At 40.9% G+C, this 21499-nt stretch overlaps 1 protein-coding gene across 13 annotated transcripts in view; it reads left to right on the forward strand.

Annotated features, from left to right (window-relative positions):
• The window catches only part of ENOX1 (ecto-NOX disulfide-thiol exchanger 1), a 533277-nt gene that overhangs the window by 411984 nt on the left and 99794 nt on the right, over positions 1-21499 (forward strand). For all 13 annotated transcript variants that reach the window (XM_070480830.1, XM_070480828.1, XM_070480825.1 and 10 more), the window contains 2 exons: positions 7985-8091; positions 11873-11990. In XM_070480830.1, the coding sequence (XP_070336931.1) occupies positions 7985-8091; positions 11873-11990 (225 nt within the window). The remainder of the gene's footprint in view (positions 1-7984; positions 8092-11872; positions 11991-21499) is intronic.

Consider the following 21499-nt stretch of genomic DNA (forward strand, 5'->3'; position numbering starts at 1 on the left):
GAAAACTGTGCCATTCCTGAAAGCATTCCCTTGGCCCCACCTCCTCAAGTGCCCCCTGCTAAGGCTTATTATTCAACAACAGTGGTAAAGTAGGGCTGAATGGATTTTAGATTACAGTGTGTGCTGAGGGCACACACTGAGAGGAGTCAGTTCCAATATGGTCGACATAAGTAGGGTCCCTTTTTCCAGACACTTCCATTCTTCTTCACTGTCTTTCAGATTCCTCAGTACACTTTTGGAGAAGAGTCAGTGCAGCTTCCTGCTCCATCACAACCTCAAATAGTTGGCTTCTTTGTGTTAGAAAATTCTACCTACAAGATCATTTCTGCCTTTCCTGCCTCCTTTGGCACTCTGCAGGTTCCCTTCCAGCGGTTCTGATACTGTGATTCAGTTGCCCCAGGGCTGTGAGGACCAGCAGCGTCTTTGGATCTTTTTATCCCCACTACCCAGTACAGTATCTGGCACATTACACTCCACAGTACTCCTGAGACTTTGGCCCATAGTATAAATACATATACAAATGGGTATAAATACATGATTGACGTTGGGCAGACGCAATTTCTATTCCCAGCTTCACCACTTGCTAAGTAGATGACCTTGGACAAGTAATTATACTTCTCTGGGAATCAGTTTCTTCATCAGTGAAATGGGTATAATGATAGCACCCGCCTCAGAGGGTTGTTGGTAAATTTAAATGAGATAATGTTTTAAATCGTAGGTTCTCAAACTTTAACACGTGTCGGAATCACCTGGAAAGCTTGTTAAAACGCAATCTTCTGGGTTGGTGGTTGCCAGAGGCAGAGGGTGCAGGTGGCGGAAATGGGTGAAAGGGGGTGAAAAGGTACAAACTTCCAGTTAAAGATAAATAAGCCCTGGGGATGTAATGTACAGCATGGTGACTATAGTTAACAATACTATATTGTGTTTTTGAAAGTTGCTAAGATAATCGATCTTAAAAGTTCTCATAACAATAAAAAAAATTGTAACTGTGAAGTGATAGATGTGTTAACTAAACTTATTGTGGTAATCATTTTGCAAATATATATCCAATCATTATGTTATATACCTTAACCTCATGCAATGTTATATGTCAATTATATCTCAATAAAACTGGCAACCAATGTATATTAAAAGAGTCTTTGAAAACCTCTATTTTAAATCATGAAGCATAGTGCCTGGCCCAGTAAGTCTATGTGATTAGAAATAGCCAACTACTGTTATGTGATTTTCATGGCACCATTAGTAGAGTTAGTGGCGACCCAGAGGAAAGCAGGGTCAGCATTGTGAGGGTCATAAAGGAGATGACATGCCCAGAAACCAGGTCTCTCCCCTTCCTGTGGGATGATCACTCTTAGCAACAAATCAGCTACTGATAAAAGGGCAGGTTTGGTGAATCCGTGGACCTGTTTCTATGATGCATAATGGAAACTGCAAATGTAGATAGCTCTGGTGCAGAGAACTGGTTATCATGCATTCATGCCTTTTCTTATCCATCAGGCATGGCAAAAATTAGATGTTTGATTACCAACCGTTGACAAGGGATAGGGAAACAATCTGGAAAACACTTAGCAAGCATAAAATTGGAGTATAATTTGGCAATAACTCTCAAAAAATAAGAACTCAGATATTCTTATCTATCCTTTCCACTGCTAAGAATTTCTTATAAAGATGTTTATATAAGAATGTCAGGAAATATGTCTGAGGATGTTCACTGAAGCCTTACTAATAATATACATGTGAATAGATTTCCAAGATATGTTGAGTGAAAAAAAGCAATGTACAGCACAGTGTATATAATAGTAACACTTTTGTGTAAGTTAAAAAAAGTTACACATTGGAAAATATACAGAAGGAAAAATATACAAATATACAAAAAATATATACAAAAGGAAAATAGCGTGTACTATATGCATAATTTTTTCTCTGGATGGATGTGCTAGAATCTGTTGACAGTGGTTACCTTTAAATAGAGAAACTGGGTGGGGGAAGTTGGGATGGGAAGGTAAACTTTTACTTTTCATTGTGTTCCTTTTTTCTTATAAATGTATATTATTTTAGTTAGTCAATAGGGATAGTCTAGGCAGGGGGATTTATTGGATTTTAAAAGCCTAATAAATGCTATATATTACATTAAAATTATAATATTCTCAGATTTTTGTTTTACTTTCCAAAATACTGGAATATATGCATTAATAAGAGCATCCACAGTTCCATGAAATGCTATTTGAATTTATACCAAGCCTAAAAAGTCACTGTCGGCCTAATGTCTTTCCATTTATTTGAACAATGTCACCATTTCCTGCTTGCTTGAAATTTGCTAAAATACCCTATTTCTTTCTTTATAATTTGATCAGCATGTTTCTCTTTCTTTCTTTCTTTCCTCATCCCATTCCCCCCGAAGAACCGAATCTCTGGCTTCATCCAGTCAGAATTTCAGAAGCACCTGCCCTTGGTGTTCTGGCCTCAGGTTTAACTGTAATGGATTCACAATGTCATGCAATGCTCTTTTTACTCATCTCAAGACAAAACCCTAGAATGCCCTTTTTTCTCCTCAACTTGAAATTCTAGTCTGTGCTTCCCTAATATGTGGGTTTGACCGTGTTAATTCTCTGTTTCCTGGGCTTCCCGCCAGACTCACTGGCAGGCTCCTCTGTGCTCGAGACCCAGCACCCGAGTGAGTGCGCAAGACTCTCTCAGGGAATCTCTTATAGCAGCTTCCCCTGTCTGTCAGGCACTAATTGCTCCTCCCTCTGGCTTTGTCTTGCTCCTCTGGTGTCCTGAGAGCCCAGATCACTTACTACATTCCCTCCGTTGCAATTCTTCAATCCAGGCCAAGGCTCATCAATTCCACCCTAGCTTTTAGTATTTAAAAACAACAATCACAGCTAGGGTGGGAGAAGTCAACTGTTTCATCTCTTATTTGCCTTTGACGATCTCTTATGAGCTATTCATAGAGGATTTGGGAAAATGTCATCCTTTAAGGGAAAAGAAAATTTCCTCGGAACCCTACAGGAGCCCAGATAACATTAAAAACAAAAGTTAAGCTTGGAAGATTTGTTTGAGGGTGCTCTGTTTCGACAGGCCTACTGCCTGTAAGGATTCAATCAGTTTCTACAGCTATTTGGGACACTGAGCGGATTTAAGGCTCTTTCACAGCTGTTTAGCTGGAACAAAAGATGCAGGAGGTGCAGGGACTATGAGACAGATGTCGTCAGGAGGACGTGAGGGAGAAAGGGCTGCGTTTGTGTCCTTGGGAGGAGCCTGACCTTTGTGCTTCTCTGCTTCCAATGCGTTTCTGCCCAGAACTCAGAATTCAGGAGCCTTGTGCGGCCCAGAAATCAGAGGTTTTGTGCTTGGTGCCCTGCTCCTTGTTTAAATGTGCTCTATTCCAGGATAAATGGATGCCCTGTTCTGAGCTTTCCTTCCCTGGAAAGACTGAAGACAAGTGCTTGCCAAGATAATATATAAAGTTCTCTCTCAAGTAAGAAATATGGTCTGAACTCAGCAGATGTCCAAACATTTTGAGGTGGAGGAAAGTACAAAAAAAATGTTGTTAGATTACTCAGTCTTATGAATGTTTTTGAAATTCTGAAGAATATATGCATATGTGTGTATGTTAAGTGCGTGTGTCTCCTCACATATGCACGTATGAGGTAATGAACAGTTACTACAAGAGCGTTAAACTAATTAAACTAGGAGGCCAGTAGACTGAGGTGGCTCTCATGCCTCGGTGGCCGGTGTTAAGCAAACCAAAATCAAAGCCTGTAAATGTCTCAAGGATCTGAAATCAAAACCTAAGGCCAACCAATCACAAGCGCCGACTAGGCTTTTAGCCCTGGCCACTGAATAATCTCCTTGCTTTGCTTCCGCCTTTTTTCTGCCAAAGTTTCTCCCCAGCTCTTGTCAGTGGAGCGCTCTTAAACACTTCCGGTTTAGCACTGCCTGATTCAAATCAACTTTTGCTCAAATAACCTCTTCAGATTTTTAATATGCCTCAGTCTATCATTTAACAAGAGGTCAGCAGCTGCCAAGAGTGATTAGCAATTTCATCAAAGCTCGAGTTCTCCTTCCCTCTGTTCATTTGTGCCTGCTAGATATGTACTGGGGACTCTATTGTGACATCTAAGACTAACGTTCAAGCGTACGTTTGAGAAATCAGTCACTTTTGACTTTTTCATGATCCTCAAAGAAACTAATTTAGGCAAAACACTTAAAATATAGAATTGAGGGGAAAGATTTGCAAGATATGAAGGGTAAACCTAAAGTTTTCTGATTGAGAGCTCTTTCTGTTGATGATACTTCCAAAATGTTTAAGTGTACTGACTGATAGAGGCTCTTGCGGGGCCTTCGAGCCACCACTCTGTAGACTGCTAGCGGCGGTGAAGGCACTGGTTGCGGGGGGAGGGTGGTGGTTGATCTGAATTTGTTCTGCCTCCACGCAACTTTGATAAGCTGCTTTTTTGAACAAATGTTTACTATTTATCTCTTCTCTGAATAGTTTAGTAACTACTTGTAGTTTTATTGTCCATAGAGCAAGTGGTGTGAATTACACCGGAGAAGCAGGGAATGGTAGTCGAATTCCTGGACTTGCTGTTTGGTGCTCCCTACAGGAGATGATGGAGAGTGTGGGGCCTTTTCTGTGACATCAGTGCCAGCCGTCATCCTGACTTATGATTTAAAAAATATGCTGTCTTTGAATCACCTTCATTAGGGCATACTCTTTGAGGTGGTTTTTCCCTAATGATGATGAATTCTTCGTGCTGATCCAGCACTCTTTCTGAGTCCTTTTGTGTGCTCAAGAACTTTCATTTGCAAGACAAATGGCCAGTTCAGGGGCCGTCTGTACAGAAATGAGAGAAGGAAACTGAGCCATGGAAATACTGTGAGAGTATTTTTTAAACCTAAGCTGAGTTATGCAGTTTTTGGTTTTTGGTTTGTTGTTGTTGTTGTTAATATGTGGGGGGAAAGTATAAAACTTCTTAAGAAAGGAAGTGTAAAATTAATCACAATTAGTTTTGCTTTTAATTAATTACTCTATTGTAAAGGATACAATTATATGAAATCGAGAGTGGCCCAGAAAATTTAAGACATATCTCTTTGAATTCTGACTTCTTTCTGTACCCCAACTCTGTATTTCAGCTCCATCTGGATGACCTTCAGGCATCTCAAATTCAGCATGTCTGAAAGTAAATTCCTTGCCCTCTTTCTCAGACCTCCACTTGTACTTGTCCTCTTGGTCTCTGAGGTACTTCTCAAGCTCAAGTCATCCTGGTCTCCCCCGTCTCGTCCCTCACAGCAAGTCAGCCATGGTGTCTATCTACTCGCCCTGTCAAATGACTCCTTGCTCCTCCCTCCACTCCACTGCTCTGCCTTGATTCAAGCCTTCATCATTTCTTCCAAACAAATCCTACTTGGTTATGCCTCCTCTGGCCTACAATATAAAGTTCACAATCTGGCTCAGCATACACGGTCCTTCCTGATTCATTCTCACCCAGCCTTAGCCCCATCCCCTCCAGCACCTTTCACACAAAGTCCTTTCACAGCTCCATGCTAGCCTTTGAATGGGCTGCCCCTGCCTTCTCTGCTGAACAAGCATTGATTCATCATTTAAGACCTGGTAAGGGCAAGGACTATGTTTTATATGTATATATTTATTTATTCATTCATTCATCCATCCATAGCAATCAGTCAAGTGCCTGGTAACTAGTACAATCTCAGATGTTTGCTGAATGAACGAATGAATGAATGAATTGAACTTACGCCCAGGGATATGGTTATAGCATGTTCTAAATACCTGAGGCACTTAGCCTCAACAGGGAGTATCTTCAATAGTACATAGCTTGAGTAGATATTGGAGGATATGTTTTTACCCGTGAACCTGTGCAGTATTTGCCCATTGTGTCTTCTAAGTGCTTTCTCTTCTGTACTCCTCCATGTGCTTTACTGGTCTCTCTTACCTTACCCCCACTCCACGCACCCATGTATGAACACATAATTTTCTCGTTAGTGTATCCCCTTTATTAACAGCCTTCCCTGATTGATGGCAGAATTTTGACTATCACCACCCAAATACTCAGCTTCAACACTTGCTGTCCCTTCCACTCAGGCCTGGTGTCAGAACATCAGAGTTCTTACTCTTCTAAATGATGCCAATCAAAGAGCACTGCTATAAAAAGCAATGGGGCCCGTTCCTCTTTAACAGTCCCATGATCACCACCCCTGCCAGATAATCTGATCTGACAGTGGATTCCACTACTGCATTTTGGGCTGACTGCCAGGACAAAAGGCAGCTTGAAGTCCCCAGTGACCCAGCCTGCATGCAGACAAAACAACAGGAAGCCCAGGCAGTGGGGCTGAACCAGTCCTCCTCCACCAGCCCTGCTGCAGCGCCTCGGAGCAGAGCCCGGGGCTGGTAGTCAGGGGAAAGTTGGCCCTTAGAGCAGCTCAGCATGGCTAGTCTGGCAGTGTTGCTTCCTCCAGGTGAGGTCGGGGAGGGAAGGAGAGTGGGAGCTAAGCTGATGGCAAATCCTGTTAAAATTGAGTGCAATCATGTCGTCATGTGACATGATGATAAGGTTTGATAAATACAGAGAGTTGGAGTTGGGATTCTCTTAAGGTGGAAAACAGTAAACATAAAAGCCCCTGTGAAAATTATCCATAGATTGGGAAGTAGTTGCTTATTAGCATCGTAAGGTGTTTACACTGTCCTAAGTGAACGGAATCTGCTTTCTTATGCTCCATCATGCACTTGTTTATTTTGTAGGCTAATTTTTTAAATTGTGGCACCAGGTGTTGTTCTTCTGTGGGGATTATTCTATTACTCTTTGACATTCTTTGGACACCTGGAAGATTTGAAAGAGCTTTGATGTCCTTTTTTATAATAGAGCCTTGGGAATCACTTAATTTTAACTATGCCTTCTTAACTAAATATTTAGAAGTTCAGGTTTAATCGTATGTTAATTCAGTGCTATAATTTCCTTAATCCCATGTTTACTGGATCAATAACTGTTTAAGCAAGATTGAATCTGCAGTTGGTGGCCCCACTCCTAACATCCCATCCTTTCTCTATATAGCTTTGTTCACAACCCCTCAATGTTATCATTCCAATAGCACCATGCCTGGAAGCCACAGAAGTGCTAAATGAAGTCAAAGTGATAGAGTTAGAACTTCAAGGGGTTTGGGCACCAGAGGAAGGGGAGACTTGTGAAAGGGAAAATGGAGTAACAGAGAATGGTATGTGGTCGTGATGAACTATGGAGGGCACCAAATGGTGTTGAAATAAGATCTGCATGCCAGTGCTCCTGGTTGGGGTGAGCCTTGGTCTGTCTTGAAGTGGAAGCAATGGCTCCTGTTCTCTGACAGAAGGCTGGAGGGCTGGCTGCAGTGGGTGCTACAGTGGGAGAAAAAGGAACCAAGGAGTAAAAATGTCCCTTGAGATGAGGGGCAATATAACACAACCACTTATTGCCCCAACTTGGAACTTGGACACGGTCATGTCTTCAGAGGGCTACAATTGAGTCCTTGAGGTGGAAAACAAAAGAGAAAAAGATATACGTTTGGCTCTTCCTCATGAAGCCATTCCACCCTGGCTTCACTTCTAAGCCCCCAGCCCAGGCATTACTTTATCTATATATCTATATCTGTATGCCTACACCAGTGCCTATGTATCTATAGACCTAGGTATATAGATACACTAAGTCACATTTTTAAACAAGAGCTGAAGAATGCTTGGAAGCAGATGCCCATGAACTTTCCCTAGTCATATTTAGAATTTGTTTTAACCTAAAGTTATGAAGACAGACTTGAAGGGAGACATCCCCAACCTTGCTAAAATGTAAGTACAAAAAGGCACAAATTGGATGGATATTGATGATGTTATTTCTACTGTGACATCATCCATAGACTCCTAGTGTCTTTGCTTTGCTTCCCTATAGTGATCACAACATAAATTACTTGTCTTGTTTGACTTCCTTGTTCACCAAAGTTGAGCAGATTGTGGCCGTTTTCAACGCTTCTACCAGACAAAAAGCTTGGGACCATTTCTCGAAAGCTCAGCGCAAGAACATAGACATTTGGCGAAAGCATTCTGAGGTTGGTGATTTTATTATTACTTTTTAACCACCACACAGCTGGATTGGCAGAGCACAGTGTGGCTGCAGTCGTTATGGTTTTTGTTACAGTGGGCAGTCATCCTGCCATTGTCCTGTCTCATTGTCAGCTCCAAATCCAGCTCAGATTTGTTCCTTATCCGGAAAAGCACCTGACTTAATGCTTAAGGATGGAGTGCTTTTCTCCCCTGCAAAGGGGGAAAAGAATCTCTCCCATTCACAGTAAAGAGCTCAGAAGTAAACCAAGGCACTTTGTCTATTTTGAAGAAAAGTGTTACATAAAATAGAAAACTAGCTTTTAAATAAATATGGGGTTTTTTCAGTGTTCGGTGCTGATGAAGGTTTGCTCTTTGGGCTAGAAATGGCAAGTATGCCTTTCATCCATGTGTTCTCATCATAAGTGGTGTCTTGGTCCCCAGTGCTCACCGGTGGGTTCTATCACACGTCTCCCCAGAGCAAATTTCCTCCGGGGAGTGAATGTGCAGGCTAGCCAAGTGCACCCTTCTGCATCAATGTATGTGTGAAGTGTGAGTATCTACCCCAAGGAAAGAGTCCAGAACTTGACCTTTCTGGCCACCTAGGCCCAGAACGGGTCATTAGTCATTGGTCGTCCAGCCGTTATTTTTAACCCACAGTGTAGTGTACGCTTTGAACCTGTAATTTAAAAGTAAGTATACTGTCTTCGTTTGCTTCTTCTTTTTTTTTTTTTTGTAATGAGAGAATGTTTTCATTTGGATGCCTCTCCATCTCTAGCATGTTAATATTAAAGTTCTGTAAATGATACTCCCCTTTCAAAATCCCAAACTTATAGAAGGTAAGGTTTATTTATTTAATGATTTTGGCTCACACTTGTAAAATAAGTGTTTTATGTGGAGTCTGAGGAACCACAAAGTACTGTGATATCAATCATTTGGGTAGCATTTTAAGTGCCCATTAACTAATGCTAAATTACAGTTGAATACCAATGGCCCTAGATGTAACATCCACATGAATACCAAATGAATTCTTTATTATCACTGTTATTATGGAGAATACTGAATGACTTGACAATAATGTGACACTTAAAATGCTAGTGCAATTTATTGTTAAGAAGACATATTTTATTTTGTTCACAAATGCCTAAGAAGGTGGTTGGTGACGGTTGCAGTTCTGTTCCTCTGTTCAGGGTTATGAATAAGGAGGAGGTGGGATTTCTCTTTAATTTTTCAGAGGCCAGAAAAACGAAGGGTATTTACCTCATGCTCTCCCAGGCCCTGAATTGAGAGCCAAGTCAAGGTTGATTTTCAGAAGGAAAGAGTCCTCGATTATGGTGAAATATACAAATTGGAATCCATAAACTATGATTCAGATTTGGGGATGACCTATCTATGAATTGTTTATATTTCGTTTTCCTTCATGTAAAAACCAAACATGATTAAAAGAAATGTTGAGAAAGGCAGTGGCTTGAGGCCGAATAAACCTGGGCAGAAAAAGGCTGGCATTAGTATGTGAGTGTCAGCAAGTATCAGTTATTGATCTCCGTCATTCTTCAGTGCATGTCTGATCCCCTTCCCCAAGCCCTGCCTCCCCGGACTCGGGCTGTCCTCCTCTCTCTTGCTGAGCAGAACACACAAAGGCTTCCAGCTTTGTTCCAAGGAAGCCTGCTTGCTTTGCTGTGCCCGTACAGGGAGGTAGAAATGGATGCAGTCCTGAAAGGTGCTCCTGTGAAGGGTCTTTGTGCCTCCCTGTGATTCCCACCACCTCTTTTAATAAACTAGGAAATAGAATTCTAAATTACCTTTGATTTTCTCTCCTCCGTGTTGCTTAATTGATTAAATACCAGTTGGTAATTTAACATTGTGGATGATTTCTCAGTTGCATATAAGCTTGATAATTGGTTTGATTTTTCCACGTTCCCATGTACAGCACCTGTTAATTATCTGCAACACCTTTACAGATTTATTAGAGTGTACTAGTGATTTACCGCTGAACCAGAGGCACCCTGTGGAAACACCCTCAGCTTTTTTTTTTATTCCCCTCCAATTTTTTCCTTTCTGACACCCTTCCTCACAAGAACAGCTACAGTATGACAGTTTGCCATTAATTGTGGGGACTATACAACAGGCTCTTTCGGCCTCATTTATTCTTTCCACCTGACTTTTCCTCATTTCAAGCATTTTCAAGCCACCTCTTTGGGAACTGGGCTCTTTGTCAGTAGAAAAATTAGCTGTCTGCAACCTAAAAACTGCCCCACTAATCACCTATGACACCCGCCTCCATACCTGATGGTGTTGTTTCAAGTGGAATTGGCACCTCTTTCTACTGGGTGGAAGGGTCAAGTACGGAGGCATTGCCCGTCATCCTGTGGCCTCTCAGGACTGCCCTGTGATGGGCGTGCCTGTCCCACGGACCTTGCCTCTCTGTCTCTCCGTTTCCCTGTCCTTGCAATAGTGATTCCCAGGGTTCAGAGTTGACCATGCAAATACTGTTAGCAATAATCAATAATTTCCATTCCATCATGCTACAGTTAAAATCTGTGAGCTAAGGAGAGAAGAGAATTGAGAGAACCTATAACACAGGATAATATGTGCACATCCATCAGCTGGGCACTAGAACTATGTTTAAAGTTATGCCATTAATACATTAGGTGTTATAACTTAGTGTTATTGTTACTCATAGGTTTATTTATTATAAAGTGAAATTAAGTATTCAGCTTTTATTTAGAGACTTCAGTGTAAATGGGGGAAAAAAACTGCAGCTCTTTCCCCATTTTTTTTTTTTTGGAGGATAGTACATGTAAAAGAACAGAATGGATAAGGATTCACAAATATATACAGCTTGATAAAAATAATAACATAATTATTTAATATAAACAACTACAGTGTCCTGAATTTTAGGCATGGTAGTAAAAAACTTATTGTGTAATTCTTTACTTTTTACAATGAGTTTTTTTACATACACTCTCGTATTCAACAGCCTTGTATTACTACTCTTTCTCATTTATGTGTGAGTAGACAAAGGCTCAAAGAAATTAAATGCCTTGACTGTAGTCACCCCTCTAGTAAGTGGAGAAAGTAATATATTACTCTAAGATCTTAAACTGACGCTAAAATAATCATCACAACAAAAACAATAAACCCTAATGATAATGTGAAACGCCAAAAGAGAAGGCATCTGTTTTTATTTTGTCCTCTACCATCTTTTGAATTTCCATTTGGATATCTGAATGGTGTGGGGGGGGGGGGGAGGGTGGGGTGTGGGTGGGTGTGTGTGAGTGATCACACATAGGCACATACTCACATGCAGGGACACTTTTGGATGAAGAATAGTAGGGGTCAACATTATCAGCTTAGCAATCCAAGTGTCCAGGATGATGCTGAGTATCCTACATGCATTAACTTACTTTATCCTCAAAGCTGTTATTATCATAATATTCCCGTGAGTAAATCGAGGCTAAGAGAGATGAAGAAACATTCCTGAAGTTACATAGTGGGTCAGTGGTAGATCAGACCTTTTACAAATGTCATTGCTCATGTTTCTGATTATTAGCTGTGAGTCCCTCCTGCATGCCAGTCATGGTAATAGGTATTTCTATGTAACCCTCACAGCAGCCCTACTAGGTGGATGCTGTTATCCCCTTTTTTACAAATGGGGAAATTGAGACTTGAGAGATGAAATAATTTGCTGAAGAGCCCGTGACTAATCATAACACACCAAAAAGCCACGGGGAAAAGGTGTGTGACATGTGTCCGTGACTCTGATGTTCATGTTTCCTCTACTTTCAGGAGCTCCGGAATGCTCAAAGTGAGCAGCTCATGGGCATCCGCCGAGAAGAAGAAATGGAAATGTCAGATGATGAGAATTGTGACAGCCCTACTAAAAAACTGAGAGTCGATGAATCAGGTAATGCTGTAACTGCCATGTACCCACGAGGTATCGTAATGATCTTCCTAATCTTAGGTGGGGTATACGTATCAGGAGATGGTCACATAACTCATTTTTATGTGAGTTATACTAAACTTTCATCTTTGAGTGACTCTGCTTTTATTAATAGAATTTTAAACTCCTTAGGAACATGGTGATTTAAATTGCTCCAGTTGTTTCTCTAGACGTAGGTCTGGGGCCGTTATACTTTTTTTTCAGGGATATTTGCCTGTTACCATAAAAATCCTTTTCCAGAGTATGGCAGCCACCACTGATGCTGAAATAGAGATAAAATTTGGTTTCATTCAGTGTACTTCTTACATGGGAATTGTTTAATCCCTAAAGAAGCTTTTTAGCCTCTGAGCCAAAGTGCTGGAGAAATAGACTTTTTTCCAATAAAGCTTACCCAACCTGTAATCAAAGAGTGGCCCATTTCGTGCCAAGAAAGGGGCATCACTCCTTGAGTTGTAAAATGGAGAGAAGCATAAAGAGAACCTTGCTTACTCTGCTCTCCCTAATCCAAGATGCAGATTTAAAACTCTCTCCAGGAATTACATGGAAATCCCTCGGTGTTGTAAAAGCAGGCAAAGAAAGTGCTCACTCAAACCTAGGAGACACCAAGAGAGACTGCTTGTCCAAGGGGAAGAGAGTTGTCTAAAGGGCCTAGGAAAAACCACAATTGCCACCATGGCCCAAAAAGAAAATTAGAGGAATGGCATAGATTTGATCTGTCTCTTCGTATGTATCAGTGAATAAAACACTCGCCTGTCTCAGGCTTTTTAACAAAGGTTCAGGTGACCAGGAACAGAGGATCTTTGCTAATTCATTGGTAGAAGCCAAAATCAAGATTCCAAAATGGTCAGGTCATCAGGATTGCAAAGTGGTCAGAATGCTATGTTTCGCTGGGGCTGTAGAAGAGAATGCCAGAGGTGTAATGATGATCGCAAGCAAAAGCTCCTGCATCCAGGATATACAGAAGGGAGTTTAATTTCCTTAGAACAGTGGTTCTTAAAAGTGTGGTTCCCAGTCTGGCAACATCAGCATCACCTAGGAACTTATAAGAAATGTAAATTTTCAGACCCTACTCAAGAGCTAGGGATCAGAAACTCTAGGGGAGGCAGCGGTGGAAAGTGAGATCCAGCAATCTGATTTCAGCCCTCCAGGAAATTCTGATGCATGCTAAAGTTCGAGAACTACTGCCTTAGAAACTTTCCTTTTCATCCTCAAATTCCATTCATTTAAATTTTTTAGAAGCTTAGCATAAAAGAAGGCATCATGCCACTGTTTTTTGAAGCCGTATATCCTTTGTCTGAAAAATGAACCTAGTATTTATGTGTCAATGTATGTCTCTTATTAAGCTGATAGATTTCTCAGGACCACTTGATTATTGGGTTTAGATTTGCTTCCTTGAGGAAACTCCTTCCTTCCAGCATTTCTATTCTGCATACTTTCACAGGTCAAAAGAAAACAGCGAGTTTTAGTGTGATTTTCTTAAATTCAGTGAGATCTTCCCATAAATAAATAAATACAACTTTTTCTCAAAAAGCTTCCATCGTTTTTGAAGTTTCTAGATGAGGGACAAGTTTACATGAAACTTGGATCCTTAATATCCTTATAAGGTAGGTGTGTAAGAAAAGAATTGAGTCAATCAGAAATTCTGATTGGAACCCGTGGCTTTTATTATTTTTTGGGTAACATTTCTTTCTAAACAACCCATCAATTTCCCAAGTAAGAAATGTGTATAATTTCATAGCATGCTTGGGACGGGACAAGAATTATGACTCGAAACAGTAGGCTCACAGAGGAGATTTTACAGACACAGCAGCAAGCTTATACCTGCTGGATCAGTGCCTGATCTCTGCTGCGGAAGAAACCAGAGAAGCCAAGGACCTCTCCCCTCGGCAGGGACCACAAGGGCCTCTCTGGAAGTTTGACTAAGAGCCCACTTCCCAGACCTCTCTTGGTTTTTCCCCAGGCATCTGAGAAGAGCCTGAAGCAGGACCTGAACTTTTAGAAACTTCCACCAGGCTTGTTACTTGGTCAGCAGAATTAATGAACACAACACAGGGCATACTCTATGCCAAGAGCTGAAGGAAGAGATGAAAGAACTGGAGTTCAAATGCCAGGCCCCGAGGAGTTCAAAGTCTTTTCCGTGCTTGTCAAAATGAGATGAGCCAGAGAAGAGGCGTGTGCCTTATGAGGAAAGCCAGGACTGATTAGAGGGAAGGGAAAGCAACTAACCTTTTTTATTCTGCTGGGCCCTGAAGATCCTGCCAAAAGGGAGACTGTTGTTTCTCTTTCGGCCGCGCATATCTGGGGACACAGCCTGACAGCAAGAATTCCCATCTGGTCTTTTGACCAAGCCTCAGAGGGATCCTTGCAAACTGCTGTTTGAAGGAGGGATACAGCTGCTTGGCCTGAGGGAAACACACCTTTAGTGACATGTCACTCATTTTAGGTACAGATTTGCATCATCCGTCACCCACAAACAGGCCTCTCAAAATGTAGCACTCTACTTCACTGCTGGGAATTGCCAAATGCCGAAGCAGCGGTAAAAGTCTCCATCCTTGAAAGCATCACTTACCCTTTTCCTTTGTGCTAAAACAGGGAGATTTTGCCTCAGAACTCCTGAGCTGACTCAAGAATTCTTGGAATTTCCAAGGGAGAACATCCTTCACGGAGCCTCCCGCCTGTGGGTGTCCAGCTGCACCTCCCGCAGGATGCTTGACTTTGGTCCACGGGGGTTGGCTGTGTTCTTCATCTCCCTCCTAGAACAAAAACTAACCAGTACAGGTTTATTTCTGAGGGGAAAATGGAGAGACTTGACTTAGTTTGGTTTCTAGAAGAGGCACCGTTTACTATGTGAGGCCTTGTATGATACCCTGGGTTTGATTATTTTTTAAGTCAAAGTTTTCCAATATATCACTGCTTTTCTGGTTATGAAGAGAATTTCGTGGTACTTTGCTTTTTACCACATATAATAATTTACAGCGTGTCTGGCTGGCATGTCCCAGGACTGCTGTAACTACAGGCTAATTCTGGCAGGCAGCTCACTGCTCCTCATCATTTGACTCTTAAAGGGGAAATGGGGTTTGCTGAAGCAAAACCAAGATGCTGATAAAAATGAAAATGAGTTTTGTTAATAACTTTGAAAATCAAGACAGATGTATCGAAGCATTCTTTCAAGCAGATTGGCATCCTTCTCCAAAGCCTGTGAAGATAATTTTTGATAAAAATTCAAATTTATTGTTGCATAGTCTGTCTCCCCTACTGGAATCAAGCCAGCCTTTTAAAGCCAGATCTGTCCCTTCTCCTCTCTTTCCCTCTCCCTCTGTCCCTCTCCTTTTATCACTCTCCTTCTCCTTCCCTCCAGGTTGGCAGTGGAGGTGGGGCAGGAGTGCACAAGGAAGAAAGAGAGGAAAAGAGGAAGTCTGTCCTAGATCGAAAGTCCCCCAGTGGCAGAACCCGATTAGTGTTAGTGTTGTAAGAGTTAAATGAGTCAGTGCGTGTCAAGCCCTTCCCACTGTACTCACAGTGTTGAGGACATAATAAGGACTCAGTAACTGGTAACTCCGTTTCTTAGTCATCCTCCAGCACCTGGCCCTGGGCTTTCACTAAGTAAGTGCTCAATAAAAGTTTGTTGTCTTCAGTTGCATATTCCCCTTCTCCTGGTCTTTCTGTTTTGATACCATTGTCCCATAAGTTGATAGGAAGATGGTACTCCTAAGAACATTTGCTCTAATTAAATTTAAATTCCAAGCATTAAGAAGCATGTTTAAACAAAGACTATTCATTGCCCAAAAATTTTCAGAACTTTTATGCATACAGAATTCAGTGCCACGTGCTGAATAGACTGTGGCCCAGGAGTGAAACTCAGCCTCATTCTAATTATCAACAAACGTTTGTCAGCACCTTCTTGCATTCAAGGCGCTGTGTACCCAAGGGATATGGAGAGGGTTAGATGAGGTCTACCCTGCCCTCAAGGGTATGAGACACTTTATGAAAGGGAGAAATAAACATTTTAAATTAATAAAAATACAGTGCCTAATGCCAAATATGTTCTAAAGCCATTAATTTAAATTTAATAACCAAAATGAACATCACTATCCAGCGTATGTACCTCATCCAATATTTAGTGAGTATACATTGAACACACATCTTGGAAGAGTAAAACGAAAACATCCCTTGCTTCATAGGCAACCCCTAAACCACTCCATAGTGCACAAACAAATGTTCTTGGATTTTAATGACACCTCATTTAAACTCTGAGACCTTTATAGGAGCAAGCACACTTTTAATCATGAAGAGTGTTTTCTGGGTTGTGAATTTTCCATGGAAACTCACCACAACATAGGTACAGATTTTTTTTTTTTTTAATTTCAGTAAGTCAAACAAGGATTTTCCAAATCTTTTAGCCAACCAAGTCAAATGTGAGGGACTCGTAATTAGGTTCCATTGGAATTAGCGCTATTCAGTCTGTCTGAATAGGTTTATATGTTGCTGGAAGCTTTAGGTTAAAAAAAGTTACTAAGAAGGTTCTCTCTGGCTATCTGCTTGATCTCTTTGAACACCCAGACTGCCATCGTCTGTCTGTGTAAACTGATTTAGTTTATTTCCTGCATGAGAGTGTTTTTGAAAGATATAAAGGATGCCCAACAGGGAGGTTACAGTCAGGCACAAGCCTGAGAAGAGGCTCAGCGCTGCCCCCAGCACCAGCCTGGGCGCAGAAGGAAGGGGCTGTTGAGTGCCAGACCAGGGTCGTGCAGCCGACTGATGGGACCAACTGAAGGGGGCCGCGTACCTCGAAGCTTCTGGAAACTTCCTTTTAGGAAACATTGAATGTGATCTAAGCAGGTTTGCTCTGGAGTGGCTCACAACTCTGCAGAGGGACAAGAGCATTCAGACATGGAAAGGGAGGTGGTGTAGTCCAAGGCCACATGCCGGGGGCTGAGCTCCCTGCACCGGCAGACCCCAAAGGCAGGAGCGTCAGCAGTGAGAGGAAATTTGAAAGGATAAGCTGTTGGTAGACTTCTGTTTTCACATGTTTCTGTTTCACCTGAAGGAGAAACAGAGCAGGGTGGACATCCATCAGCAACCACTGGATTAAAAACAAGCGTTTTATTTTCAACCACAACAGAATGTCTTCTGGGAACCCAAGTGCCACACAAAGAAATGTGATTAATTAAAACTAATGTGGCTCCAAGATGATGAAATAAATCCTCTGAGGTGGGCTGAGTAGCCTGCTTCATTCCTAAACTCTTGAAATAGAGCTTCATTTATAAGGAGCCAAAGCTTTTTCTCTGTTTCTTCCTTTTTTAGAAATCTTGCTAATCTTGCCAAAGGAATTCAAATAAATGTTTGCTTGGCATAGATTTTTCAGTTCCCTGCTTTTATGTACAGTTACAGTTCCCTTTTCATAATGGACATACTTCCGAAAAGGATAGAAATCATTTCTTTTGGTAAATGTCTTACCTTTTAAATGCAAGAGACAGCTGGTGTTAAATTGATCCTGTAGCATAGGATTCCTTTGTAATGCATGCACTCCTTCTGCCCGTCCAGGCTGTGTTTATCTGTTTTGTAAATTTACATTTGGAGCCCAAAGTGTGTTTCAGCTTAACCCCCTTAAAATCTTATTTTTATGTAGCACCTGACAATGTCATATGCCTGACATCTCTCTCTATATGCACAAGTTTTCCATAATCATGTGTTTCATGTAAAATTGATTTGTGCTGCTGGAGCTGCATTGTGTCTGGGAGACCATGGATTTTCCCCAACACTCGAAGCAGTCAGCTGTGCTGCACCTCCATAAAACCCAGTTGAGCCCTCGCTGAGGTTCTCAGATAGTCCACACCTGGTCCATACTAGCCTGGAGCTGGGTGGGTTCTCTGAATGGTTTCCTATGTGACAGCCCAGCACACGGTCCCAGCTGCATTTGCAGAGCAGACTCCAGGTCTGTTAAGCCTGGCCCCTTGCCTAGTGACGTGAGGCCCTGGAGCTGGGCGAAGGGCTTGGGCTGATGGGCAGTTGGCAGGCAGAGGAGAAAAGTTGAGGAAGTTAAGGGCCAGTCTTCAGAGAGGGAGAACCACAGAGACTTTGACCTGGAAAAGTGTAGACACCTGGCCAGTGAGCAGCAAGAGGTCATGGCATGACCACGGGTGCCAAGCCCTCGGGGCTCTGATGCCTCTCCACTGCCGGGAGCACCGTGACCTAGAGTACAGTTTATTATGTTTTCTGGGCATTTCGTTCTGATAAGGTTTGATACAGGATCATTACATAGGGGAGTAGATTTAATCCTGTTTTCTTAGCAGGCTGTAAGGACACTGAGGGAATATTTATGTAATAAGATGCAAAGTTGCTATGGAAAATACTATAGCAACCTAACATCTTCCCAGAGCCAGGCAGCCACTTGTAACAGCAATCTAAATTTACATTTATTTTAGCGTCATTTTATCGACACTCTTAGCATCTCACTCTGACAGGATGTTAAAATATGTTTTCAGCTTGCATTTGAGCAAAATTAACACAGTGTTGTTGGAATTTAAGTGTGGCTTGTACAACTTCTGGAAAAAAATCAGAATATTTTCAAGGGAGTTTAGATGACAGAATCTGGGTAAGTTTGTTTTCTTTTTTTCTTTCCTAAACATAGGAAAGAATCTCTTAGTAGCCTAATTTTTCCTTTTAGTTTGTAAATGATAGTAGGAATTTCTGATTATGAAAAGGGGTTATCCTTTTCAACATTGACGTAATTTGTCTATTCCTCATCTGTGATTCTATTGATGCTTATAGAAAACACTTTTAGTAGATCAGCGCATTGCCTTCCAGCAGCATGTAACATTTTAAAAATAAAATCTGTTTTTCATGTAAAAATAATACCTGGTCATTTTAGAAAATCTAATGACTTAAGAATAACAAAAGAAGAGAATAAAACTGTGTTCATTATAACACTACAAAAGACTGGTTTCTATGTTTTTTCTCCTGCACAGCTTAACAGTATAAGCATTTTCCATGTATTTTTTAAAGCTCAGAAACAATAATTCTACCTGATTTTGTTTTCAGTCAGGCCTCCTTGAGTAACAGGTGAATATTTCTTTTTAAAAACTTCCTTTTTCATATGTTAATAAAATAGAAAATATAGAGCAAATGAGTGTGTATCCTTTCTGGATCATGGACTCTTTCTCATGAACCTTTGGGAGTTGAAGCTATAATCTTTGAGGTGGTCAGAGTGGATACCTGAGGTCATTGAAAGGCTGATGACTGGACCAGCCCTCCACAAAGTATCTTTTAGGTTCCTTAAATGTGAGTGTGGCAGAGAAGCTAGAGATATGTAGCCGGTCGGTAGTGGAAAGATAGTAGCTATTGATTTTCTTCTGTACCTCCCCATCTAAAATCTTAAAGTGTGACTATAATACTGTTGAAGTGGGACATTGGCCAAAAAAATCAATACCAGACCATATTAAAACATACACTGTTACCAACTTCTTAGCACTGTGATATACTGTTTACGAGCATCATTGTCCCAGTTCTCCTATGCTTTTATATTGCATTGTTCATCAAAACACAGTTGGTGACATAAAGTTATTATACCTTGACTCCTAACACTGTTGCCCGTGAGCTTCATTAATCAAAGACCTGAAGATGCTGGGTCTACTGTATGAGTACAGAAAGTGAGGACAAGAGGACATCCTGTAGAAATCCAGTTAGCCATACACAGTTAAATGCCACATAACTAATGAAAAAAGTAATTGAAAGAAGTAATTACTTTCTTCCTTTTCTCAGAAATTCCACCTGCCAGGATATGATACTTATAGTTAGAAGCTCTGGAAATTGAAGTTTATAGCAATTTAAAAATTACTATCATAGTAAGCTCTCCCATATCTAAATGGCTTAGAGACTCTTCTTTTTCACTGGGGTGAATGTCCTTGATACCAAAGAGGGACTAAGTGCTCAGCAACTGTTCTCCCCAGTTCCAGGAGACAATGTGTGAAGGCTTCTGAGAAGTGACCAGAGAGGGGAAGTTTTATTTTAGACTCTGCATCAATAGCAAAGAAGTGAAGAGAAACATTTCTGGAGCAGAAGTTGCAAGACAGAGTCCATTAATTGTAGTGCTTCAGGCAGGGTGTTGCGGGTTCCTTAATGAACCCACTGTAACTTCTAGAGCTGCTGTCCCAGAGGCCTTTCCTTCCCCTGGGGCATGATGGGTCATTGCCATTTGAGGCAATTACCTAAATATTCAGTGATCAGGATTACTTTGGAAACACATAAATATCTAACAATAGGCTATTGGTTAATTAATCATATATCCATAAGCAACCTTGGAAAAAATCATGTTTTAAAGACTATATAATGGCATGAGAGAAGATTCTCAATATGTTGCTAAGTCATAAAAGCAGTTACAAATTAATATACAGATATTCCAGTTGTGTGTTTGTGTCGTGTTCATAATTTATATGTTAGAGGAAAATCTGTAAGGATATAGGTCAAAATACTCAGTGATTATTTCTAGATGGTGCAATTACAGGTGATTTTTTTTCTCCTTTGTGCATCTCAAAAATGTCCACAGTATATACAAGTTTTATTTTAATTAAACTATAATAAATACTGGTTTAAAAAATACTAGGAGAATCTGTGGTAACCTTCATGTTGATTGAGGAATACCACCTGACCATTTCCAACCATTCAGGAGAGTCAAAAGTAGTAACAAATGGTAACTAGCATCAGATGATGGAAGTTTATTGAACTGCCTTCTTTTGCTTTAAATTAGGAAATTTCCACATTTAATTTGTTATACTCTGGTTACCTCCCAAGGCCACATCGTCTTACAATTTCCTATTCCAAAAGCTGATCATCTCTGCATAATTATTAAATTAAAGATCCAAGGAATAATTCAAGTTCTAAACCAGGCAGACATGTTGAGTTCTTACCCACAGGCAGATTTGCAATGATTAAGGGTCTCTTCTAGACCCTTAGAAATCATCTGTACAACCTCCTCCTTTTTTCACAAATAGGAATATGCAGTCCCATATTGAGAAGTTGTGTTATTTGCCCAAGAGAGTAAATGAAAAGTCTAGAACTCAATACTAGTTTCCTTCTTTCCAGACTAATGACCTTTCTATGGCACCACTGAATTTTATGGGGAAAAAATCTCCAAAATATTCCTCAAATCCCTTAAGTGGCATCATAAGAGTCAGTAACCAAATAAAATCAACCAAGGATTTTGAATGCCTCATGTGCATGGCACCATGATGCCATTTGGAGTCAAAGGTAGACTGGAGACACTTATTGCCATAAAATGTTAACCCAGACAAAGCTGACTGGGGCTTGTGCTTAGTGTTCCCATTATTTTTTGTATTTTCTACTAACTAGAAAGAGATTGGCTTCGATATGGACAGTGCATCCAACAAACTGTTTTTAAGCCCATTCCAACAGAAATGCCAGCTTTTAAAAATATTCAGGAAATTGGCACAGTCCCTTCCTAGTTGAGTGATATT

Source organism: Equus asinus, chromosome 11 (assembly GCF_041296235.1).
Source record: "Equus asinus isolate D_3611 breed Donkey chromosome 11, EquAss-T2T_v2, whole genome shotgun sequence".
In the NCBI taxonomy this organism is placed as follows: domain Eukaryota; kingdom Metazoa; phylum Chordata; class Mammalia; order Perissodactyla; family Equidae; genus Equus; species Equus asinus.